Source organism: Notolepis coatsorum (assembly GCF_963971535.1).
Source record: "Notolepis coatsorum genome assembly, chromosome: 4".
NCBI lineage: Eukaryota > Metazoa > Chordata > Actinopteri > Aulopiformes > Paralepididae > Notolepis > Notolepis coatsorum.
Window position 1 is genome coordinate 93157861 of NC_140168.1, and position 27093 is coordinate 93184953.

At 46.0% G+C, this 27093-nt stretch overlaps 1 protein-coding gene across 1 annotated transcript in view; it reads right to left on the reverse strand.

The window, feature by feature from the left end:
* Window positions 1–27093, reverse strand: part of ctnnal1 (catenin (cadherin-associated protein), alpha-like 1) — a 310492-nt gene that overhangs the window by 54691 nt on the left and 228708 nt on the right. Inside the window, exon 6 of the mRNA XM_084312032.1 lies at window positions 10529–10615. Within this exon, the coding sequence (XP_084168158.1) occupies window positions 10529–10615 (87 nt within the window). The remainder of the gene's footprint in view (window positions 1–10528; window positions 10616–27093) is intronic.

Genomic DNA, 27093 nt, shown 5'->3' on the forward strand with positions numbered 1-27093 from the left:
TAGGAGCTTCGTGAGGAGGAGCCCTGACCACCCCCCGAAACAGATCCATCACATGAACAGCACACGGAAGTCCTACCAACAGAGACGCGCACAGTGACGTACTCTATGGCGGGGGAATTTCTGCGGTGCACACGCCCAATATTCCAGGGCGTGGGACCAGGAAACTCCACCCCCCCCCCCCCCCCCCCTGTGACGTGCCGAACCGCAACGTGACAGGAACCTTGAAGGACAGGTGGGTTTACCCCTGACCAACAGAAAAAAGGGGGAGGAAAGGTTACCAGTTCACCCCTTTACGACCCCACACCCATGATACGATGTAATGACAAAAAGAGAGTATGACACAGTCATAGTCAGCTCCATGAAGCGTCTAACAGCTTCACACAGCGCATGTGCTAACCTGCTATCTGATTTTTACTAAGGAAAAAACACAGAATAGAGAGGGCTCTCCAAGAGCCCCGGTACCAAACTTACACATGTGCTTCTGTGGCCAGCCCAACCCAGTTGTAGGTCACATGACACACACAACCCATCATCACCTACAAAAAATGGCAAAAACAGTCTACAGAGGAACACCGTTTTTCATAATGAGAGAATACATAATTCTCGATTAGTATCGGCCACAGGCCTTGCTAAGCACACACGAAAAGCGACCAAACAATCTTTTCCTTTAGGAAAATAAAGTTCCTCAAGCAGTTTTAGCACAACCTCAGCAATCAAGTTACATCGTATCCCTACCACACAGTGACACAATATAGTGTAACAACATGTCTGAGAGGAGGATGAAGAAGTCCCCAGGGAACCGGGGGGAAACACAACCCTCCTACTTTACCCTTAATACGGCCAGTTGAACAGGTAAACCTGTTAATATGTGAAAACACTGTTCATTGTCATTACAGGCTGAGAAAAGAATCATTCTTTACTCATATGTCACTAAGCATAGCTTTATAGGTTAGTTTAACCCCCTTAGTTGTGAGTACACAGTACATAAACACACATGATGTTTCTCAACACAACAAACCAGATCATTTTCACATCTGTAACAAACATTTACATTTAGTCATTTAGCTGACGCTTTTATCCAAAGCGACTTACAAGTTCTGTACGACAAGCCATCAGGAAGGGCACAACTCTATCAGCTGAGCAACAATGTTCATCAAAGTGTTGAGTGCTACAGTGTAGGTTAGTTTATTAGGACAAGTGCATGACAGTACGGTTAGTTAGGGTTAGATTTTTTTTTTTTATTGTTTTTTTTTTTTATTCAGATAATGGTTGAAGAAGTGCGTCTTTAGTCGACGGCGAAAGATTGGACGTGATTCGGCTGTCCTAACTGGGGTGGGTAGTTCATTCCACCATTGTGGGGCAAGGACTGAGAATAGGCGACTTCTCTTTGATAACCCTCCCGGAGCTTGGATAGGAGTAGGTCTGAGGCGGCCAGAAGATGCAGAGCGTAGGGGTCTTGAGGGTGTGTAGTTAGAGACCATTGACCGGAGGTAGGCGGGAGCGGTTCCCTTTGCCGCACGGTATGCTAGGTCGAGGGCCTTGAAGCGGATTCGTGCAGCAATGGGGAGCCAGTGCAGGTCCCTAAGAAGTGGGGTGACATGGGCCGACTTCGGTAGGTTTGAGATCAGGCGGGCCGCTGCGTTCTGAATGAGTTGAAGAGGCTTAGTGGCAGTGGCCGGGAGGCCAGCAAGCAGTGCATTGCAGTAGTCGAGGCGGGAGATGACTGTTGATTGGACGAGGAGTTGGGTGGCTTCTTTTGTCAGGAAGGGGCGGATCCTTCTGACGTTGCTCAGGAGGAATCGGCAGGTTCTGGTCGTCGCTGCGATGTGAGCAGAGAAGTTCAACTGGTCGTCGAGGACAACACCAAGGTTCTTGGCGGTCGGGGACGCAGTCACAGCTGCATTCTCGACTGTGATTGAAAGGTCGGTTAGGGGGGAGGATTTGGCCGGCAGGTGGAGCAATTCTGTTTTGCTTAGGTTCAGTTTGAGGTGGTTGGACGTCATCCAGGCTGAGATGTCGGACAGACAGGCCGAGATCCGCTCAGAGACGTGGATATCTGAGGGAGGGAAGGAGAGGAAGAGTTGAGTATCGTCGGCATAACAATGGTAGGAGAAGCCATGAGACGTGATAATGTTACCCAGTGATTTAGTGTAGAGGGAGAAGAGAAGGGGTCCTAAAACCGAGCCCTGGGGGACACCCGTCCGCAGGGGGCGGGTGGCCGACAGGGTCCCTCTCCATGACACTTGGTAGGAGCGGTCATTGAGGTATGATGACAGCCATGTCAGCGCAGAGCCAGCCACTCCCATTCCTGCGAGGGCCGCAAGGAGGATCTGGTGGTTGACTGTGTCGAAGGCTGCAGATAGATCTAGGAGAATCAGGACAGAGGAGAGGCCTTTCGCTTTTGCTAAGTGAAGTGCCTCTGTGACCGCAATGAGGGCTGTCTCTGTGGAGTGACCAGTCCTGAAGCCTGACTGATTAGGGTCTAGGAGGTCATTCTGTAAGAGATAAGCAGTCAGTTGGTTGGATACAGCACGTTCAAGTGTTTTAGAAAGGAAGGAGAGAAGAGAGACAGGACGGTAGTTGCCTATGACGGTAGGGTTCAGGGTTGGTTTTTTTATGAGCGGCGTGACTCTGGCTTGTTTTAGGGAGGTGGGGACCACCCCCGAGTTGAGTGAGGAGTTGATGGTTGCAGTTAGGAATGGGAGGATGTCTGGTGCTATGGTCTGGAGGAGTGGGGAGGGTAGCTGGTCCAGCTGGCAAGTAGTCGGACGGTTCGACGTTACCAGTGTCAGGGTCTCTGCTTCTGTAATGGGAGAGAAAGATGACAGAGTGAAGGATGAGGTTCTCGATTCAGCATTTGGAATGGGTGGGGGTTGGGAGAAGAAGCTGCGGATGTTCTCCACTTTTTCCTCAAAGAAGATCGCAAAGTCTTCGGCAGAGAAAGATGAGGGAGGGGGGGGTGGGGGGGGAGTGAGGAGGGAGGACATGGTAGCATGCAGTTTGCGAAGATTCTTGGCAGAGGCCTCGATCCTATGGTGGAAGAAAGAAGCTTTGGCATTAGTGATGGTTTTGGAGAATGTTAACAAGAGGTTGTGATATGTGTCGATGTCAGCAGTGAGGCGTGACTTTCTATACTTCCTTTCAGCTGCTCTCAGGACCTGTCTTTGTTCTCTCACTGGATCTGTCAGCCATGGACTGGGTGGGGAACGGCGGGCAGGTTTCTCAACGAGGGGACAGAGCTTGTTGAAGGAGGTTGCAAGGGCTGAAAGGAGGGTGGAGGTTGCCATCTCTGTGGAGAGAGCAGAGAAGGTGTCACTCAAAGGTAGAGCGGATAGTATGTCAGAGGAGAGGGTGGAGGGGGATAGGGAGGGCAGGTTGCGTCTGAGTGAGACTGTTTGAGTTGGGGTGAAGACCTTTCGGTTAAGCATTAGAGTTAGTGAGAAGGATATGAAGGAATGGTCAGATACATGTAGGGGAGTTACCGTGGTGTTAATGATGCTGGAGTTACGGGAAAATATGAGATCCAAGGAGTTGCCTGCTTTGTGGGTGGGAGGCATGGCAGTGGGAGTCAGGTCAAACGATTGTAGGAGGGAGACTACTATGACTGACTGAGATGAGTCAGGCAGGTTGAAGTCGCCCAATAGAAGGAGAGGGGTACCATCTTCCGGTAAGGAGCTAAGAAGCATGTCCAGCTCATCTGTGAAGTGATCGAGTGTACCTGGAGGGCGGTAGAGTGTAACAATGGTGAGCTTGAAAGGATTAGAGACAGATACTGCATGATATTCGAGAGAGGAGAGTGACAGTTCTGGGAGTGGTGTTACGTTTGTAGCCCATGAAGGAGATGTCATGAGGCCAGTGCCTCCACCCCGTCTGGAAGGTCGAGGTGTGTGAGTGAAGTTATAGTTTGTAGATAATGCTGCAGGTGTTGATGAGTTATTGGGGGTTATCCAGGTCTCAGTTAGAGCCAGGAGCTGCAGATTTAGACTATGGGCGTAGGCAGTAATGAAGTCAGCTTTCTTGACTGCTGATTGACAATTCCATAAGCCTCCCCGTACTGTGACAGGTGTATTAGTGGCTGTAGGAGGGTAGGAGAGATTAGCCGGGTTGCTAGCAAACTGCCGTGGGTGAGTTAAATCTGTTCTAGAGGAGCAGATTGTGGATATAGGTATGAGACACATTGTCTTGTCAAGAGTGGCAGGGAGGAAGTAGAGAAATAGCAGAGTGGGAGGGAAAGGGAGATTTTTCAGAGTGGAGTGTAAGATAGGACTAGGGTGTACTTAGCACTAGGTGGATCGGTGGATCCCTCGGCGGATAACCAGGAAAACTCCTCCTCTTTGTCCCTCTTCGTTTCTCGACGCTTCGCTGACGCTACACCAGCAAGCCTTTAAATCTCAATCACTAATTAGTGCTGTCTTAACACCTGGCCCTTAATGGGGGCACTTAACAAAACAAAATGGCCGTTTTAAACACGCCCCTTTAATCAAGTCAGCTGGTTCCTCACTTTTAAGATTCACTAATAAACTTAAAATGGCTTACCCTAGTTTTCAGTATAAAGCAATGTTTCTCAGTGAGTGTGTCCTGTCCTTCCTTAACAGAGCTCAGTACAGAGTGATTTCAACACAGTCTGGACCTCTGCTTTTAAACAGGGCAGGCTCTTAATGGCTCACTCAGCAAATCAGTTGCTACTAGTAAACAGGAAACAGTCCCTTAATGGGGGCACTTAACTAAACAAAATGGCCGTTTTAAACACGCCCCTTTAATCAAGTCAGCTGGTTCCTCACTTTTTTTTTTTTTTTTTTTTGATATTTTTGTACAAATCTTTCCATTATTCACAGTGTATCTTTTCACAGCATAGTATCCAACATCCAAGATTCGCCTTTTCCGTTTTTGTAGCAACATACAAAACATGTAAAAGACTCATACAAACACATTAATAACTGACATGGAAATTAAAAAAACACTTACAAAAAAAAAACATACTATACATTGTGCATATACATCCCTGTTATATATATATATATATACGTCATACGTTACATGTAGGCCGATCTACCTGCGAGCAGGTATGTGCTGCATTTTTTTTTTTTTTTTTTTTTTTTTTTTTCCTTTTTTCACGTTTCAGCTACATATGTGTGTGTCTCCTATATACTTGTGTATCCCCCTATGTGTCAGTGAAAGCCTATATCTCAACTATGTGTATATGTAGGTGTATGTATGTCTATTTCCTATACATGAGTATGTGCATGTATGTGTGCCCCTGACGTGTATACCGTATCCTTGTGTATATGAGTGCGTGTAAACCTATTATGTACACATATGAATATGTGTATCCTAGATACTTGTATGTGGCTATATCTGCGCACATGTGAGTGTGATAGAGACATTGACCGTTCCATAGACACCCCATCCGGACATAAAATATATGTACATATATACATAATATATTATAGAGCACAAGTATCATCAGATCATTTCCCCTTTTTCATATTCATCCTTGATAATATTGTATTCCCATCTTAATCATTTGTCCTCAGATCGTTCAGTCAGGTGTAGAAAACTGTCGCATATCTCAGCGAAAATATCCTCTCTCCCTGCGACTCTATACGTCACCCTTTCATATGATGCTGTCCGAAACATTAGTTCCATCCATTCTTTAAAAGTAATATCAACAGGTGATTTCCAATGTCGTAATGCGATTCTACATCCTGATATCATGGCCATTCTATACCACATTCCCCGGTATTTAGGCAGCTTAATCCCTTTCGGTACTATACCCAAAACACATGCCATTGGGGCGTTATTTATCTTCACATTCAGGACCTTACTTAGGAATATCACAATTTGATCCCACATTTTCCGGACCTTCTCACATTCGTACAACATGTGCAGTAAAGTGCCTGTCTCCTTCTCACATCTCCAGCAGATGTCACTGTCCCTTAATTTCAGTCTGGCCAGTTTACTAGGCGTCCAATAGCTTCTGTTCAGTACTTTGTAAAAAATAAGTTGCGATTGCGCCTCCCTAGAGAATTTACTCCATTTGGATACCAGTTTCTCCCACATTTCCTCAGTAATATCCTCATGTACATCGTTCTCCCAGCTCAATCTCAAACCCGCCAATTTGGGTGCATTGTATTCTCTTATAACATCATAAAATCTTGACGCACCGCCTTTCCTGCGCCATCCTTTATAGAATATTTCTTGAATTGCAGTAATTGGGCCGCACTTTGGTCCTCCTATTGATGACGATATACAATGTCTAATCTGTAGGAATTTATAAAAGTTTTTATTATCTATATCAAAATCCTCCTTAATATCCTCAAAAGGCAAAACCCCATCCTCCCCGGCTATATCACCCAGTACATGTATCCCCCTTTTAATCCAATCGTCCCATATGACTGATTTCTTCCCAATCTTTAGTTTCTTATTATACCATATAGAGGCTCTCGTAGTTAAGTATGGGCTATCACCAGTCATTTTGTGCGATTGATTCCAAGTTTCCCTGATAAATGCCATCAAAGGGTTTTTAAGAGGTGTAGGTCTGTCTGATTGTGTCAGGAAGGATTCCAGAGATGAGGGATATATCATTTCCTCCTCCATCTTGACCCAAGCAGGTGCCTCCTCAGACGAGTGATTCAGTTTGGAGAGCTGGGAGAGCGAGAATGCATAGTGATACCAGTCTAGTTTAGGCAGGGATAAACCGCCATTTTCCTTTGCTGCATACATTTTGGTCCGTCCAAACAGCGGCCTTTTGCCCCCCCACAGATATACATTAATGACTTTGTCATACTGTTTGAGTAACTGGGTCGGGAGAGTCAGCGGCAACATATATAGGATATAGTTTAATTTGGGAGCTAATATCATTTTCACTAGGTTTATCTTTCCCAGGAGGGACATATTCATTTTGGCCCAATTCTGGGTCAGAGCACTAATGTGTTCGATTATAGGGGCAATATTGGCTTGCATCAACTCTTTCAGACCTGGGATCAGCTTTATTCCTAGGTATATCAATCCTGACGGCATCCATCTGTGCTGGTTCCTCACTTTTAAGATTCACTAATAAACTTAAAATGGCTTACCCTAGTTTTCAGTATAAAGCAATGTTTCTCAGTGGGTGTGTCCTGTCCTTCCTTAACAGAGCTCAGTACAGAGTGATTTCAACACAGTCTGGACCTCTGCTTTTAAACAGGGCAGGCTCTTAATGGCTCACTCAGCAAATCAGTTGCTACTAGTAAACAGGAAACAGTCCCTTAATGGGGGCACTTAACTAAACAAAATGGCTGTTTTAAACACGCCCCTTTAATCAAGTCAGCTGGTTCCTCACTTTTAAGATTCACTAATAAACTTAAAATGGCTTACCCTAGTTTTCAGTATAAAGCAATGTTTCTCAGTGAGTGTGTCCTGTCCTTCCTTAACAGAGCTCAGTACAGAGTGATTTCAACACAGTCTGGACCTCTGCTTTTAAACCCGATTTGCATGGAGAAGCTAAATACCAGTGACAAGACAATTCACACATAACTCGCATCGTATCCTAAATGTAGTGCAGCAACACTCGTTTTGGAAAACATCGTTATTTACAAAACATTTAGAAGGGAAAGCAAGAAGAAGTGCTCAAGGTCTGGTCAGGACCTTGCCTACCTTGAGCGCAGATCAAGCGAAACTGCAGTCTCTAACAAGGCATCGTAGTAAACACAGCCGTTCTGTGTTGTCGACTTGGGCAGCGTCGCCGCTCCATCCCGCCGCTACGGTCCCCCTTGTTGACGCAGTCCTTGCCGTCCTGGCTCAGGGCAGGTTCGACGAACATCCTCTGTCAAAGATGACGTCGTAGTCAAGAGTGTTTAAAACATGTTATAATCAAAGCACGTTCAACAGTGTAGCATTAAGCTAACGGCCGCCCTCGGCCGATAGCAGCAAGCTAACGTTTCCTAGCCTAGCCTAGGTAGGCCACAACTAGCACGCAAGCTAACGTTTCCTAGCCTAGTGATCACAACAGGCTAGCGCCGCAGCTAACAGCTGACTGGCTAACAGTAGACCACCACTAGCACGTAAGCTAAGCAGCTATCACCTGAACTTGTACACAATGATATAACAATCACTCAGACAGGCCGCCGTTCTGAAACCCTCCTCACTGTTTAAGAGAGAAGAGAAACGAAATGTTAACACAGTTTTACAACGGTGATTTTACCAACACCCGGCGGGGCCAGCACAATTCCCATCTGGGCTGTAGCTGACTTGAACACAGATCTTCCACTAACGAACATCCATGCCCATATTTCCTCGTGAGGGAATACTCTCATTTGTATATGAAAGACGGGGGCCTCACGGTGACAGAGAAACATCCACTCGTCCAGAAAACACAGGGATCACCAGTGTTACTGGTCGTGGCCCACTAGTTAACTATAATGGGCTTCAGACCAAGGTCCTCTGCCGTTGCCTAAGAGGCTTGAACAAAGGACCCTTAATCTGGGGCCGGTGTTCGTAAACATTGTCAGCTAGCCCCCATAGCACTAACAGACAAGTGGAGCTCGCAAGCAAAACATCACTCACCAACCTGGAACCCACCGCTCCTCACAACAGCGGCGCGTCCTACAGTCCAGCTGCCGCTGAAAGGTTTTACCGCAACCAGCCACAGCAAGGAACTGCAGTTGGGAGGCATGCAGCGGCGTGCTCCCAATACAAAAACCGGTGGAGGATTTTTAGAATGATCATCATCTTCCAGACACTCCAGTACAAAGACAATATCGCCGTATTTTCACGAATATAGTGAGAGAGAAAATAAAGATATGATGTCAACGCATCTCTTGTTTTCCAATTCTTCTCCTATCATCACATTACGTCAAGTGGGGATCTACCGAGGCACTTCCTTGTGGTGAAAGCGAGAAGGAGGAGAGCAGGTGACCACACACCTGCTTATGAAGGTAAGCTAACGAGGGGTGTGGTCAGACGAATACTGGGATTAAAGGTACATTGTGGAATTTTATTCAGTGCGCGTGCACATGCGGGGATAGTGCAAGAGTGATGCCGAGCGTCACCACTATGAAACAGAACACCCTGCTAACATTGACCAGACGTGAAAAATTCAGCACCTTCTTGAGATAAAGTGTACAAAAAATCTAAGCAAATGAAAAAAGGGCTGATGATTATTTACAAGGTGTTTTGTAGATACTACTGATACTTTTGTAGTACTGAATTTTGCCATCCGGACACATGCAATTTGAAATATGAATATCCAATATAGAATATCAGGCATATAAATGACCTCATAATGGCCAAGTCATAGATCTTTGGATCGGGCCAAATCTCCTCTTTCCAATGGCCACAGTTAAATATGGATTTGGTCCCACCAGGTGCCTGTTACAGGGTAGCAATGACTGTACATGAAATCTACTGTAAGTACAGTTACTTTTGTATAATGTCCATAGCTCCACCATTTTTCACCAGATTGCGACACGTTTTGTTGTAGACGTTCACAGAAAGGTAAAGAAACAATATACATTGTATTTTATGGCAAAAAATCACGGCACAATCTTTATTTTTCCACGCCAGCCGGCTCCAGCTTTGACAGCGGCTGGTGTGAGCTGGGTAGTGTAGTTTTATGACATTTCGACGTCCATCGAAAGCCCTGGGTCTCCTCTTTCTTAGGACTACAACGATTTCATGACGGCGTAATTCCCTCACATCTAAATCATCCGGTATCCGATGCAATGCACTGAGATTTTTATAAACGCATTTAGCTAATAACACTTAAAATCATTGCTAAACAAACATAGGGCTGAACATATACACGTTGACTGCTGTTTTGATAGGGTTAGGGTCTTTACTCTTGGCTACATTTGAAAAAGAAACACACCATTAATTAACACGGACTGTATTGATCTATTTATGACGTGAATTAAATCCTGGCCGATAACACGCCGATCGGGCTTAAGGGGTTAATGAAGCCCATGTGAAGTGAAGATGGCAATGGAAGATCTAATATGAATGAATGAAATTAATGAAAACTTTTATTTAAAATGGACACCACAGCTACATTGGACCAGTCACAGTGGACAGACCACAAGTGCTAGTTTTCAACACCAGTCCATTGAGGCTTTTCTAAAAGATAGAATAAAATGAACAGTATAATACAGAATTTAAATCAGAACAAATAGTTACCAGAACAAGAGTCCATGGTCAAAACAACAAAACCAGTCCGCGTCTACATATGTGAGCACTGCTGCTTTGATTTCAGCCATACTTTGAGTCCTCTGTTGAAGACGTTGGCATTGGACTCCAGTTTTAAGCCAGTAGGCAGAGAGTTCCATAAGTTTGCCCCGTTAACGGAGAAGGCAGACTGTCCAAACGAACTCTTGCACATGGGAACAGTTGTCACCATTATTGGGAGCTTGTGTGTTTGCTCTGCTAGAGCTCCAATGTCTAACCACCAGTCCAGAAAAGATATCTCTCTGCTACTGACTCCACACCTTGTTTGCTTTTTTTTTTTTTTTTTTTTACAAATCCGCAGGTCCATAAATGCGACGTGGCGGCTCACCTCTCTCCTGAGGTTGCTGACGCTCTGGCACGTCTTCAGGATGGACACCTCCATCTCCTCCGTGGCCTCTTTGGCTTGTGCAGACTGCTGCTCCACACACACAGAGACACAGGAAGTGAGGGGAGACACAGGAAGTGAGGGGAGACACAGGAAATGAGGGGGGACACAGGAAGTGAGGGGGGACAAAAAGGAAGAAACATAAAAACAATACATGAGATGTTGTGGTGTAATTGTACATGGGAAACCCTGGCCTGCATAAGACAAGATAAGATATTCCTTTATTGATCCCCTTGGGGAAATTCAGGCATCATAGCAGCATGGGGGGGTGTTGAGCACCGGTCGTAAACCGAGGTCAGATTGATTATCCCATAACTCTTTAGTCCGAATCCCAGCTTCAAGCAGCGTCCCGCGAAGCGTGAGACCTCTAGGACTCAATTTGTCTATAACGTTCAGGGCTTAAACTCAGCAGACCTCGGCTCACACACAGGAACCCCCCGTCCCCTCCAGTAATACAGTTGATTAAATGGAGTTGCGGGGTATAATTTTTATTCTATTTGCACTGGGAAGGACTCTCTTTTCTTAGATGAGGTCCATTTTCCCTATCCTATGTACACGTATTATCATTATATGGCTTTACTTGATAATCCCATTATACAGAATTCACCTTTAGTCCTTAATGCATAATCATAAGTCTCCTTTTACTCCGTAGGGATAAAGCCTATAGTTATAGTTATATCCCCATTATACAGAATGCACCTTTAGTCCTTAATGCATAATCATAAGTCTCCTTTTACTCCGTAGGGATAAAGCCTATAGTCATAGTTATATCCCCATTATACAGAATGCACCTTTAGTCCTTAATGCATAATCATAAGTCTCCTTTTACTCCGTAGGGATAAAGCCTATAGTCATAGTTATATCCCCATTATACAGAATGCACCTTTAGTCCTTAATGCATAATCATAAGTCTCCTTTTACTCCGTAGGGATAAAGCCTATAGTTATAGTTATATCCCCATTATAGCTAGGGATAAAGCCACTTACACATCTTATCACTATATGGCATTACTTGATAAAACCAGGCTTGCCGAACCCACCTCTCTCCTCCTCCTCCGTCTGGGGAAAAAGTTCTTTTTTATATCATATATTAGGCACAATACAGGCACATTGGTGCACATTATCATTATTATTATTATTATTATTATTATTATTACTGGTAAAGTTACAATGCAAAAATACATCTCCATCCTTACCCGTCTTTTTGGGAAAAATAGAAGCAAAACGTGGTTTCCAAAAGAGGATTGTTTTTATTTTTTAACAGTAGAAAATTACATTTAAGGGTTCAGTTTCATTTATAAAAGTACACAGGTTTTTCAGCTTACTATATATCAGGTTTCAGTCCTCTCCTCAAAATCTCTCAAAAAAGTCTCTAAGTACCATTCTTCTTCTCTCTCCAGCTCAGTGTAAAAATCACACCGTGCTCTCGCCAGTTGGCCCTTTTTATAAGGTCTGTCACGTCACGCCATCGTCAGTACATAGCTCCAATCACTGTACAGTACGTGTCATATCCCTCCTTCAGTTATTTGTTACTTTGCAGTTACATATCAAATCAAGTAATTTATAAGAATACAATGCCCCTCTGACTAGCGCCCCCCCTTCTTGGCCTTGCATTCCAGCCGGTCACTTCCCTACTGCATGGGGCCTCTTTCGTTCTGAGACGAGGACGAGGCAGACTTCCGTAATATATCTTACATAGCCCACCACATACATATACAGAGATATACAGGTACAATAGGTTACAGGTACACTACAGTACTCGGTGTACTATATTACATTAGTTTACATTACATTATAGTCATTATAGTCTGCTCTCCTCTCCTTCCTCTTCTGATTCAAGACTTCAACCAGCAACCCTTCCCGTCTGAAAGGGTTTAACATTACACAGCTCTTTCTCCTCTGTCTCTGTCTCTCTCCTCTCCAGAGGCCCACATTCCGTTGGTTCACTCCCTTTTCACAGCTTTTCACAGACATTTTCTATGGAGACATTTAAAGGCTCAGTTCCATTTTTTTATAAGTAGAGCTGTCATAGAGCTGTCTTTCCAGAGTTCAGTTCCAAGATTTATACTGGTCATATAGGAACGACCCAGGATGTCATTGTCAAAAAGTGTCACTTGTTCTGTGGCACTTCTCACCCACTCTGTCATTCTGGGCGGTCATTGTCCATCATCAACTGAATAATGAAGCATATAATTACATGTGAAAAATAGGTATATACGGTCATATAGGAACGACCCAGGATGTCATTGTCAAAAGTGTCACTTGTTCTGTGGCACTTCTCACCCACTCTGTCATTCTGGGCGGTCATTGTCCATCATCAACTGAATAATGAAGCATATAATTACATGTGAAAAATAGGTATATACGGCTATATTGTTACATAAACAACAACAAAAAATTCAAAATAGAAATCACTGTTCTTCTTTAGAGAACAGGGCTTTTGCTTTTAAAAATTGTAATCACTGTTCTTTCTCAGAGAACAGGGCTCTTGCTTCTTTTTTGATTATATTTCTACCAACATTTTTATGTCATTGGTAAGGTGATTTTGATGACTTTCGTGCTTTCTTCGGCCTCTCGTAGTCCGCCCAGCCTCTGGAAGATGGTGGCGATGCACTTGTACCGGGGACTTCTTGTCTTGACCCCCCGGATCGAGAGGCCAGGGATCTTGGGTCTGGCAGGCCTTGACCTTTTTCACCTCCCCTGACTTCTTGACCGACCACACTACTGTGCTCGGTGGAGGGCAGGACAGGATAAATCTTCGGGTCCCTCCGCGCATAACGGATTCCAGATTGAACTTTGATGTTGGACGTGCTCATCTTAGGATAAAAGATCAAATCCATTCTATAATATTCGCAGCTGTTTCCCCAGCTCTTGACGGTCGCCCATGTCTTGCCGAAATTTGTGTCACCCTCTCGGGTAACCATGTAGATCTTCACCCAGGCCGGGAGGATACCGGCCCAGTTACCTCCCACCAGAACATGGGCGACACTGGATCTCTCTTCTGACGCAGCGTCCAAGTAGAAGAAGTCCTCGTACTGCATCCTGGTGAAAGGGTCAGAATAAGGTCTTCTCCCGGGTTTTATTCCCACTATGTCAGGCCAACTGGCAGGGGACTTAAGTTCTTCATTTGTCATCATTCTGCCAGTTCCTGTATATAACTGAGATCGTTGGCCGTCATCTACAACGTCCCATTTCCCTCTCTGGAGCGTTATTTTCTTCATCCAGGTTACTCCTAGGCCCAGAGACAATTTATCCTCCGGTGTTGTCATCGCAGTTGCTGTCTGTCCCTGGTCAGGCATTTTTGGTGAAACCAGACTTGGTGATGATGACACGAGGGCCGCTCTCAATCTATCAAGGGGGTCTTGATCCGAAATACTCAATACGCTATCACCATGTAACATAAGTTCGTCTGAGATGGTATATCCCTTAACCGCCATTCTCCGGTGGTGTCTGTTCGTTCCAGCGTTTCTGACTAGTGTGTGAGAGAGACAACACTGGTCCTCTTTTATCTTCATTTCAGAAGAGGCTCCGTCATAGTTGAAGGCCAAATTCTCTTTTTTGCATAATTTACGGCCCTCCCTGACCGGGAGAGGAGGCCCATACGACGTAGTAGATTTATTGTAATAATGACCCCTATTATCACAATGCAGGGGAGGGCCCATCTCACTATCCCCATCACCACCGCCCTGGCTGTCTGTACCATGGAAGTGGCAAAATTCCAAACATCACCTACTCCATCTGCCACGGCCCCCCCTATATCTTCAGCTGCACGCCCGATAATGGTACCGAGTACTATCGCAAATTGAGTTATGTCTCTCCTCCTGCTCCATTCGTCCACATGCGGTGCCCGATCCTGTGAACAGGACCCGTTGGTCATGTTGTTAGCATGCGAAATGGGAAAAACACCATCCAGGTAGAATCCTCTTGTTGTCCAGCCAAACCCCGGACCCAGCCCTCCTCCCGTTTCCAAATAATCAGATATGGGTTTCCATGGGGATACAAAGTCAAACAGGGCCTTGTTGCATCCCGTACAGGTGTTAAACAGATGGTGATTGTTTCCCCGTCTGTTATTGCAGTACTGGGTATTGATGAAATTCCATCGGTTCAACAGGTATGCCTCCGGTGGCCAATAGTAGGGGAATCCTCTATCCAGGGTGTGTTCAAACAGCGTTGCTAGGGGTCCGCATTTTGAAGTTTTTGCCTGCCATGTGGCTTCATTCTGTCTATCTCCCCATTTCGCAGTGGGAGAAGAGCGGTAGCAGTTAGCCACTATCAAGGGGATGCTCACCTGCCGGGGGAATTTTGAGTCATAATACAGTGTTCCACCCTCCCCCGAAACTGCCCTCCATCTCATTAGGTCACTGGTGTCCCGTGAGGTTGGAGAGTCAAACCAGTGCATATTACTCCATGCATGTTCCTGCGGCGGAGGGTTACGCACAATGTAGTACCTTTCTACCATTCTTCGAGGGTCGCATCCTATCTCCTGAGCCTTAGCCAGAGGGAGAGTGCCCCAATGGATCCACGTACTGTTAATCCCATCCCGGGATCTCCCCCTAGTCAGGGTCCTAGTAGAAGCTAGGTCCACCATAGCTGAGGTAGCTTCCTCCACATGTAGGTGCGGATAAGTATCCTTCTCTGTACACAGACTCTGATCATTCTGCGTACAATACTGTTTCCCCCATTTACCATAAGTTGTTCCGGGGTAGGCCCCGAGCTGGGCCCCCGTCGCTCTGAAGCTTGGTTCCAGACCCCACCTCATTATGTAGCCACTAGAGGTCTTTCTAGTGAGAATAAGAGGTGGGGGTATTAGGATTTCGCCTAATTGTCTCTCTTTAATGTTTACCATAGTGAATGGTAGCTGTGGATCCTTTTCCTTCCAATCCTGTACCCACTCCAATATATCCTCTTTTTCTGATCCATCGGGATTAAGGTTTGGATTAGGTTTGCTTTCTTTTGGGGGATCTTTGTTATTGCTCCCCACCGCCACTACCAATGCTCCGGGGTATGGGGTGCTGGAATTTGGGTCTATATGCCTACCCACATTTAGTTGGAACCCCAAAACCTGAGCAGCTAACTGTTGGTGGATGAACAGGGTCAACTTGGTCTCTTCCGTATCTGGCTCCTTCTGCCAGCATGCCGCCACCAGGTTGACCTCCTCATCCGTGAGGCCTATTCCTGCATAGGCCCTCCATTCATTGAGGGGCCGTTTTGCCCACCTGCTGTGGTATCTGTCGAATTTTGAGGGTTCTGGGTATACTCTATACCTCCTCAAATAATTCCTGAAATTCACACGACAGGTGGCTTCCTGGCCCAGAGTTCCATTCGAGTATGGGCGTGGGACCCCCATATTCCGTGCTTCTCGGCATATAGGGACTAATTCACCCGCTTCTCTCATCATTCTTTTTCCCACTTCAATGGTGGTAAGACCCCTCCAGACCTCGTCAGTTTTTGCCAGGTTATCAGATAGGCAATCGAGGAGAGAGTCTAGTATTTGCGTGCCCCACTTTCCCTCGAGTTTCTCCACCTGGCTCGGGGTCAAGGTTGGGACGTCTGTGTACCATAAGGTCCTCCCCCCCGCCAGGGGGAGACCGCGCACCCATGGAAGTGTAGGTGGGTATGGTTTGATTTTTACCCGTCCTGGGTTGGTTACCGCCACAGTCCATTTGAACCATGTAGCGGTAGTCTGAAAAGGACATCCTCCTGCTTGGTCAGTAGCTGTGAGAGGTATATCCTGTTCAGGCCGTTCCTGGACCTGAGCCTCCGGCAGAGTGTCCTGTCTGGGGGTCAAGAACCCAAAAAAGGCCTCAACCTCTCGTTCCCATGCCGGGGGCCATTTTGTATACAGGGTCACCTTGGTCAAGGTAGATTCTCCTGTGTCATCACTGGGTTTCCTGCCCGGGGTCACTTCTACTGCTCGGGTCCCATTCAGTCTGGTAGTAGAACAGTTAGATAATTCCTCCCAAGGCCCCCACTCCGGGTCACCCTGATACCTGGAGTGTGCTCTGACCCTGATGCAGGGGTATATCCGTGCCTCTCCCTTGGCTAGTTTCAATTTGGTTGAGATTTGGCCTCTGGGGCTAGAAGGGTATACTGCTGTCACCTCCGCTCCTGCCGCACCCAGGCATATCTCGTCCCTCTGAGCGGCCAAATCTTTCCATGTCATGTATGGATTACATCCCTCCTCTGGGTTTAGTAACCAGCATTGTGGTTCCGGATCAGGCAGTGAGCAGTCAGGGAATTGTTCCTTGGCCTGACCTGTGTCACTAAAAGAGGTAGATATATAGTCCGACCAGGCCTCCCATCTCTCTGATGCGTTTCTTGGTTCACACGGGACCTGAGTGACCATCCTATAGTGGGTCACTGGTATTCCTCTATGGTCCTTAATCGTTGGTTCTTCAAACTCCCATTCAGTACGAGTCCTGGGATAATCAATTCCCCTTATTAATCCCAGGGTCAGTGTGATGACAAGTACTACCAGAGTCACTCTGATTATCCATTTACTTGCCACAGCCTTGGCGGATTTCTTGGGTTGAGTCGCCAGGCTTGGCGATATCTCTTCTATGTTGGGAGCGGCCCTGTTCTCGGATTCATTGTCAGAATCTGACTGCTCCCATTCCCGATCTATCTCCATTGTCAAGCAGGTCATGATCTCTCTTCGAGCAGATTCATCATTTGGGCTGGGCACCGCATATGCCCCTTTGTTTAGACAGGTCATGTGCTCATATATATAGTCCCTGCCCATATGCGTTGGTTGTCTGCTTATGACTGGCAGGTCATGGTATTTTGGGTTGGGTGGTGCCCAATATTCTGATGTCTGGGTACTGGGCCCCAGTGTGTCTTCGGGACTAGGCCCACTGCGCATGGGTATGGGTTGTTCCCCGTACTCCGGGGCTACCAGGTTATAGGTGTTTGTGGGGTTCTTCAGGTAGGCCATATTCCTCCCTCTCGCCTTTCCTCCGCTGCCTGAGAAGAAAAGGTGAGACGGTTATCGCCCGTGCGCATCGAGCATGTACTACTTGGTCAAGGCTTCTGATCTTCGCCTGATGCGATCCCATATACTGGGCGCCCTTGAGCCTGGTCCCATTCCGTCGGGGTAGTGTACCCTCTTTGGTTTGATCATGGACCCCTTCCTAATGCTTCCGATCACAGGAGTGTCTTTCCCCGGGGCAATCTCCACAGAGAGGCCTCTGATAGGATGTGGCATATGCCCCACACTCAGCGTGACAGAGAGTATCACCCATTGGTATTCTTTTCCATTCACGGGTCTCTCTGTATCTCCTGGGGATATAGACTTCCCTTTCGTGCCCGTTTTAGTTACTCCAGGCCCGTCCCTCACCAGTAGTTCTAGTGATAGGGTTTCACGGAACCCTTCTCTGAGCTCTCCACTTATAGTCGTCAACCAATCGAATTCACCACCGTGTCTGTGTCCAGAGCTGGGGAAGGGCAAGGAGATCAGTCCCGAGGTTAGTAGCACAGCCCTTTTAGCCAACATCATGCGCACCAGGCTGGCTACATCTAGTAGAAGGTCATTTCCTTTTAGTCTATCATTGGTCATGACCTCCTGTCCCTTGGTGAACAGTCTTGACCTCTCCTCCGTATCCTTCACCCAGAATGTGTCTGGTCCTTTCACCAGGAACATCTTATCCCCCCTTGAAGGCATTGCCCTGGGGAAACAGGTGTTTATGGTTTTCTCAAGATAGGTTTCCATCAGGCTGGCCAGGTTTTCCGTGCTGCCCTTGAAGGCTATACCTCCTCGACCCGCGGCCCCTTTGCGGACTGGAGCATCCCCATCTTGCAGGTATCCACTGCCCTTTGTCAGGTATATTCCTGACCCTAGTTTCACTTCCGTATGGTCTTGGCATTTGGCTAGAGCATAACCCAGCCATGAGCACCCGCACTTGGATGCTAACTGTGGGGTCATAGGAGGGTACGCTGCCAGTACTATACGGGGTCCATATTCCATATAACATGCTTGGCAGACAATTATTCTGCATCCCCTCGGGCCCTCTTTTGGCCCAAAGGTGTAGGTATCATCGCCTGGGCGATATAGAGGTTTGTGATCCGTGGGGACCTGTTCTGGACGATTCCGTGAGGGTCCTTGCCATAGTAGGTTAGTCACCTGGACGAGGCACAAGGTGCATTTATCCAGGTTGTGTCCCCATTTCGTCCATCTGATTATACTTCCTCCTGGTCCCTCCACAGGTTCTGCGTCCGGGGTGTCGGGGTGACGTATTAGTGATCTGTTATCCGACAGATACCCCTTTTTCGCCGCCTTAACTGCTCCATCAGCCACACCCATAAAAACGCTGGCGCCTCGTATGTTTCCAGTGTCCCCGTTCAAAGGGGACAATCCTGGCGCCATACAGATCAATATTTTGTGCCTGGCGCACTCCAAGGCGAAGGGCATGGATTCTCTAAGTCCCGGTACACCCCTTTGGGCCATCTTACTTCCCGTTTTCTGTGGCGTAGAGCTTGAGATTCCAGCCATCTTTCCCTTTCTTCACCCGGTCTTGCGGACTTGATTTACGTGCACTATACCTAGGTTCTGTAATCTAAATCGCCTGGGACTAAGTATTTCAACGATGGTATCTTTGCTTTCACACTTCTTGCTGGGATTTCCTGCCAGGGGTTTTCGGAGCACCCACACGGCTTCACCAGCACTGTGCCATCCTTAAGGAGGTTATGAGGTTGGCTGGCCACTTCTCTTGCACACCAGTCGGCGTAGCCGGGTCCTGCCATGTCTTGTATGGCTTTTGCCATTCCCCCCCCATTACGTAGGCCTCTGTTGGCTGGGTTAACCACAAATGTGTGGTTTCCTTTTGGTACAAAATTTTGTAACCATATGGAGCAGACCCATAGGTGCTGTATATGCTTAGGGTTTCCTGGTTGAGATCTGGGTTTGATAGTACATGAGATTTCATTCAACCTTGACATGCCAGGGGGCATGGTCTGCTCCTCTGGCGTAGAGTGTGTTGTAGGGACTTGGGGCAGGGGGCTCCACTGTCCCTGAAGTCCCAGGCCTTCGGGCCAGTATGCAGGGGCCGTAGCCTTCGGAACCGTTCGTGTTCCAATTACGGCCTGCTGTACAGCTGGCAGCTCTGGATATAGGGGTTCGCTTGGTTCTGTGAATTCCTCACTTCCCGCAAACGTATCAGGGGACTCAGGGCGGTCCTCCCGTTCTCCTGGGTAGTCCAGACCCAGGTCGGGTATAAACACCCCCAATCTCTCCTCCGAGGGTAATTCCTCCTCTATGGTGTGGGAATGATTGTGAGACATCGTGTTAGCACTGGTCTGTTAGCCGATGGTGAGCTAGTTAGCTTCCGCCTGGCTTCGTGTCACGTAGCCTCGGGCTAGGTAGCCATCCAGTTAGCATTCAGTACACTCCTGGCTTGTTGGCGGATGGCGAGCTAGTTAGCTTCCAGTTCTGTGAACGGCCGTTTTGGCTTCGCTCCACATCCAGTCTCCCCTTACAAACAGTGTCTTTGGGCTAGGGAGCCCTCGCCTTTCTGTGAACGGCCGTTTTGGCTTCGCTTCACATCCAGTCTCCTCTTACAAACAGTGTCTTTGGGCTAGGGAGCCCTCGCCTTTCTGTGAACGGCCGTTTTGGCTTCGCTTCACATCCAGTCTCCCCTTACAAACAGTGTCTTTGGGCTAGGGAGCCCTCGCCTTTCTGTGAACGGCCGTTTTGGCTTCGCTTCACATCCAGTCTCCCCTTACAAACAGTGTCTTTGGGCTAGGGAGCCCTCGCCTTTCTGTGAACGGCCGTTTTGGCTTCGCTTCACATCCAGTCTCCCCTTACAAACAGTGTCTTTGGGCTAGGGAGCCCTCGCCTTTCTGTGAACGGCCGTTTTGGCTTCGCTTCACATCCAGTCTCCCCTTACAAACAGTGTCTTTGGGCTAGGGAGCCCTCGCCTTTCTGTGAACGGCCGTTTTGGCTACGCTTCACATCCAGTCTCCCCTTACAAACAGTGTCTTTGGGCTAGGGAGCCCTCGCCTTTCTGTGAACGGCCGTTTTGGCTTCGCTTCACATCCAGTCTCCCCTTACAAACAGTGTCTTTGGGCTAGGGAGCCCTCGCCTTTCTGTGAACGGCCGTTTTGGCTTCGCTTCACATCCAGTCTCCCCTTACAAACAGTGTCTTTGGGCTAGGGAGCCCTCGCCTTTCTGTGAACGGCCGTTTTGGCTTCGCTTCACATCCAGTCTCCCCTTACAAACAGTGTCTTTGGGCTAGGGAGCCCTCGCCTTTCTGTGAACGGCCGTTTTGGCTTCGCTTCACATCCAGTCTCCCCTTACAAACAGTGTCTTTGGGCTAGGGAGCCCTCGCCTTTCTGTGAACGGCCGTTTTGGCTACGCTTCACATCCAGTCTCCCCTTACAAACAGTGTCTTTGGGCTAGGAAGCCCTCGCTTTTCTGTGAACAAAGCATGAAAGTGATTTTTGCATTGCAACTTCACCCAGCAGAATTTTCACAGTAATCACAAAAATATACTTTAAGCGTGATCCTTTGTTTAAGTAGAACCTCCTACTTTTTTTTTTTTGACTGTAAGAAAACATTACGTAACTTTTTAGTCATGAGTAAACCTTTTTACCGCAATCACAAAAATATACTTTAAGCGTGATCCTTTGTTTAAGTAGAACCTCCTACTTTTTTTTTGACTGTAAGAAAACATTACGTAACTTTTTAGTCATGAGTAAACCTTTTTACCGCAATCACAAAAATATACTTTAAGCGTGATCCTTTGTTTAAGTAGAACCTCCTACTTTTTTTTTTTTTTTTTTGACTGTAAGAAAACATTACGTAACTTTTTAGTCATGAGTAAACCTTTTTACCGCAATCACAAAAATATACTTTAAGCGTGATCCTTTGTTTAAGTAGAACCTCCTACTTTTTTGATTTTGCCAAATCTGTAATTTAATTTGACTCCAGAGGATTTTGACAGTAGTCCTGTCTTCTTCGGCCGTTTTAGCACCTATTTTGGTTAGTATAAATGCACATCGCCAGGGACTCCATGTTGAGCACCGGTCGTAAACCGAGGTCAGATTGATTATCCCATAACTCTTTAGTCCGAATCCCAGCTTCAAGCAGCGTCCCGCGAAGCGTGAGACCTCTAGGACTCAATTTGTCTATAACGTTCAGGGCTTAAACTCAGCAGACCTCGGCTCACACACAGGAACCCCCCGTCCCCTCCAGTAATACAGTTGATTAAATGGAGTTGCGGGGTATAATTTTTATTCTATTTGCACTGGGAAGGACTCTCTTTTCTTAGATGAGGTCCATTTTCCCTATCCTATGTACACGTATTATCATTATATGGCTTTACTTGATAATCCCATTATACAGAATTCACCTTTAGTCCTTAATGCATAATCATAAGTCTCCTTTTACTCCGTAGGGATAAAGCCTATAGTTATAGTTATATCCCCATTATACAGAATGCACCTTTAGTCCTTAATGCATAATCATAAGTCTCCTTTTACTCCGTAGGGATAAAGCCTATAGTCATAGTTATATCCCCATTATACAGAATGCACCTTTAGTCCTTAATGCATAATCATAAGTCTCCTTTTACTCCGTAGGGATAAAGCCTATAGTCATAGTTATATCCCCATTATACAGAATGCACCTTTAGTCCTTAATGCATAATCATAAGTCTCATTTTACTCCGTAGGGATAAAGCCTATAGTTATAGTTATATCCCCATTATAGCTAGGGATAAAGCCACTTACACATCTTATCACTATATGGCATTACTTGATAAAACCAGGCTTGCCGAACCCACCTCTCTCCTCCTCCTCCGTCTGGGGAAAAAGTTCTTTTTTATATCATATATTAGGCACAATACAGGCACATTGGTGCACATTATCATTATTATTATTATTATTATTATTATTATTATTACTGGTAAAGTTACAATGCAAAAATACATCTCCATCCTTACCCGTCTTTTTGGGAAAAATAGAAGCAAAACGTGGTTTCCAAAAGAGGATTGTTTTTATTTTTTAACAGTAGAAAATTACATTTAAGGGTTCAGTTTCATTTATAAAAGTACACAGGTTTTTCAGCTTACTATATATCAGGTTTCAGTCCTCTCCTCAAAATCTCTCAAAAAAGTCTCTAAGTACCATTCTTCTTCTCTCTCCAGCTCAGTGTAAAAATCACACCGTGCTCTCGCCAGTTGGCCCTTTTTATAAGGTCTGTCACGTCACGCCATCGTCAGTACATAGCTCCAATCACTGTACAGTACGTGTCATATCCCTCCTTCAGTTATTTGTTACTTTGCAGTTACATATCAAATCAAGTAATTTATAAGAATACAATGCCCCTCTGACTAGCGCCCCCCCTTCTTGGCCTTGCATTCCAGCCGGTCACTTCCCTACTGCATGGGGCCTCTTTCGTTCTGAGACGAGGACGAGGCAGACTTCCGTAATATATCTTACATAGCCCACCACATACATATACAGAGATATACAGGTACAATAGGTTACAGGTACACTACAGTACTCGGTGTACTATATTACATTAGTTTACATTACATTATAGTCATTATAGTCTGCTCTCCTCTCCTTCCTCTTCTGATTCAAGACTTCAACCAGCAACCCTTCCCGTCTGAAAGGGTTTAACATTACACAGCTCTTTCTCCTCTGTCTCTGTCTCTCTCCTCTCCAGAGGCCCACATTCCGTTGGTTCACTCCCTTTTCACAGCTTTTCACAGACATTTTCTATGGAGACATTTAAAGGCTCAGTTCCATTTTTTTATAAGTAGAGCTGTCATAGAGCTGTCTTTCCAGAGTTCAGTTCCAAGATTTATACTGGTCATATAGGAACGACCCAGGATGTCATTGTCAAAAAGTGTCACTTGTTCTGTGGCACTTCTCAGGGGGGGGGAGGGGGGTACAGGTACATAATACATACTCTGATACAGGTCATATAATTAACTCTGAGTATACGCATAATATGAGCAAGCAGGCAGTGTAGATCAATGTGCGGATGGGTCTGTATGCCCTATCACTTATATTTGCATTACAATAAATATAGTTACAATAGACGCTATAATCTAAATATATACTATGAGTAAGTAAGTATACAGTATACACAGGTGCAGTACGCATAAGGTATGTATGGCGTGATATACATTATACGTTGTCCGTTTAGATAGTCCGTTTAGGTAGTCCGATTAAGTAGTCCGATTAGGTAGTCCGATTAGGTAGTATGATTAGGTAGTCCGATTGCGTGTATATTTTCCCTAACGCACTTTCACTTCCGCGTTCGGGTTCCGCGATCTGATTGGCCACTGACGTTTCTCTCAGCGCCAATCGCGTTACGCCTAGTTATGCCTCTAACAGCCTGCTAGCTAGCTAATGCCTAGTTCTATCACTGGTTAAGCTTGGCGACTCTTTCGAAGTTGGTTAAGGTTAGAGTTTGGAATCAGGGCTGGTGTTCTATCGCCCTGCTCTAAACCAAACTCTAACCATAACCAACTTCGAAAGAGTCGCCAAGCTTAACCAGTGATAGAACTAGGCGAAACGCGATTGGCGCTGAGAGAAACGTCAGTGGCCAATCAGATCGCGGAACCCGAACGCGGAAGTGAAAGTGCGTTAGGGAAAATATACACGCAATCCGATTAGGTGGGAGTCAGACACACCCAGTGATCAGACATTCCTAGTGTAGCAGGTATATAAAATATACTAATGTTGTATTCCACAAAGATCCCTCCCTAACGTTTTATTTTAATTGTTTATTATTATCTTTTACTCATAGTCTTTTATTTTGAAGCCGTCGTCACTTCCTGCCGAAGTGACGTTTTTCCCCTTGCACCTCCCCTTTCGCGCCAGACTATCTGGAATGCTGAAAGGGGTAAGACGTGCTTTCAGTGTCTGTAAATATATCAGGTCTAAAAGAACGCACTATTGTAAATAAGTTGCCGGGCAATGAACCGGAGTTGTATATAGTGGTAACTGTGTTAATGTGAACAATTCTGCACTTTTTGTAATGGGGTTTAACTATGGTGACTATCTTTTGTATGACACATGTGGACAACTAGTAGTTATGGGCTGAGCAATGCGTTGTAGGCCTCTTCCTGACATTGATTTCCCTCGTTGCAGCCTGTGAACTGGAGCCACCTAGTGGACAAGAAATAATGCCATATTATTCTTGCCTGTGGAATGTCTTTCCAGGTAATTGGAGATGTCTTATTATTTAATTTGTATTATTTCATTGTGTATTTTATTATTATTGTGATATTTCAATGTATCATTCAAAATGTTCAGACTATCTGGAATGCTGAAAGGGCCTGTGAACTGGAGCCACCTAGTGGACAAGCAATAATGCCATATTATTCTTGCCTGTGGAATGTCTTTCCAGGAGAAATAAAACACTGAATTGCCACAACTGAGTCTTCACTTCCACTACACGACGACGACACAGAGGGTGGCCTTTAGACCAGTTACAGTGGTGCCGATGACCCGGACGACGCAAGTACCAACACCAGTTGGTCACCGGGAGGTCGTCGAACAGAATTACAGAAGAAAGATGCTGTGATCACTAAATTTTTTTTTGCAATGAGGGTCAAGGCCAGCTTGATCATCGGAGGTCGGAGGAGGAAGAGGAAGAAGAAGAAAAAAGGTTCCATTGAGATGGCTGTATTTTTGTCGAAGTGACTGTGTCACAGTTGAGAGGACACCGTGTTCTTTCTAAAAAAAGAGAGAAAAGAGGACATCGTGTTCTTTCTAAAAAAGGAGGACATCGTGTTCTTTCTAGAAAAGAGGACATCGTGTTCTTTTTGGAAAAAGAGGACAGTTGAGTTGTTGAAAGGGACTGGTGGTCAGTTTTTGTTTTTCTGTTTTTGTTAAAGGTGCTGAAGCATTTGGAGAAATTTTTTTTGTGATTAGTGGAATATATATGTAATTTTTTTTCCCTTCTTTCCTGATAGCTCGTTTTGTAGTGAGAGAAGGAGGATGGATCCCTATGTCGTAGAGGGGAGTTCATATTTTTTTCTGATGGTGATTTAATACATGTGAATAGTATAATTGGGATTGTTGATCGTTATTTGGTTGGCTGTTTGACAACAGTTGCGGTGGTGTGGTGAAATGGCAGCGTGCAGAGCCTGGAATTTTGTTGTCATGTCACTGGAACTCTCTGCTTTGGTGCAGAGCTGGTGCCCTGCAGTATAGAGTCGGGAACTCTCTGGCATGCCACGGGAACTCTGTGCTTTGTGCAGAGCTAATTTTTTTTATTTCACGCTCCTTGATTTCCACGTCCTGTGTTTGTATCTTAAGTGTTTAGGTTGGAGGGCAGGTTGCCGTAGTTGCTGCGGTTAGCTCACACCGTGTGGTCAAGGGGCAGTATACTATAGTGACTGCGGTTAGCCTTTGCAGGGCAGTGTGCTGTAGCGGCTGCAGTTAGCTCACACCGTAGAAACCGACGTTGTCTAGGTCAATGGGCAGTATACTGTAGTTGCTGTGGTCAGTGCATATTTGTTTAGTCTGTGTACACTTTATCTTGCGCTGTGACACTGTAAGTGGCGTATTTACCACATGTGCTCACAGATGAGGTATGGGATTTGAGTAGGCCGGGTAGGTTTGGTGTATAAGGCACCAAGCGATTCTAGGAGGAACATAGGACTGTACACCCTTTTGTTTTCTCTGAACCTGTTTGACAGGTAGCTTCTAGCTGATTCTGAAGATACGTTTCTTCATGTAAACCCGTGCCGGTTCTGACGTGTGTTGGAGGTCCCTGTTAGTGTGTGTCATGTCTGTCGGTTCGGGACTTTAGCGGAATTCAGGGGGGGAGTATGTAGCAGGTATATAAAATATACTAATGTTGTATTCCACAAAGATCCCTCCCTAACGTTTTATTTTAATTGTTTATTATTATCTTTTACTCATAGTCTTTTATTTTGAAGCCGTCGTCACTTCCTGCCGAAGTGACGTTTTTCCCCTTGCACCTCCCCTTTCGCGCCAGACTATCTGGAATGCTGAAAGGGGTAAGACGTGCTTTCAGTGTCTGTAAATATATCAGGTCTAAAAGAACGCACTATTGTAAATAAGTTGCCGGGCAATGAACCGGAGTTGTATATAGTGGTAACTATATTGGTATTTTTCCCCCTCCATTTTCCTCCGATTTTCTCCCATCCCAATGTTAGTCGTATGCCAATTCCCAGTCCCTTCCTGGTCGCTGCGCTTTACCCCCCACAGTCAGATCATTTTTGGGAGAGTGGAGGCTACCACGTGCTTCCTCCGACACACGTCCAGCCAATCACCGCTTCTTTTCACCTGGCAGCGCGGATTCTCATTGAGAGGGCGTAGCGTGTGGGAGGACCACACTATCCCCCTCACGTCCAATCCGCGCTTAGCAGGCGCCCCGACCGAACTGTAGGAGTCGCTGTTTACAACGACCCGGACCCACCCCGCCAGCTTCTCCCACCCTCTGATACAGCCAATTGTATCAGTGCAGACGGCCAGCCAAGCTGGTGACAACCCCGGAGCTGTGAGCTGGATTCGAACAGGCGAACC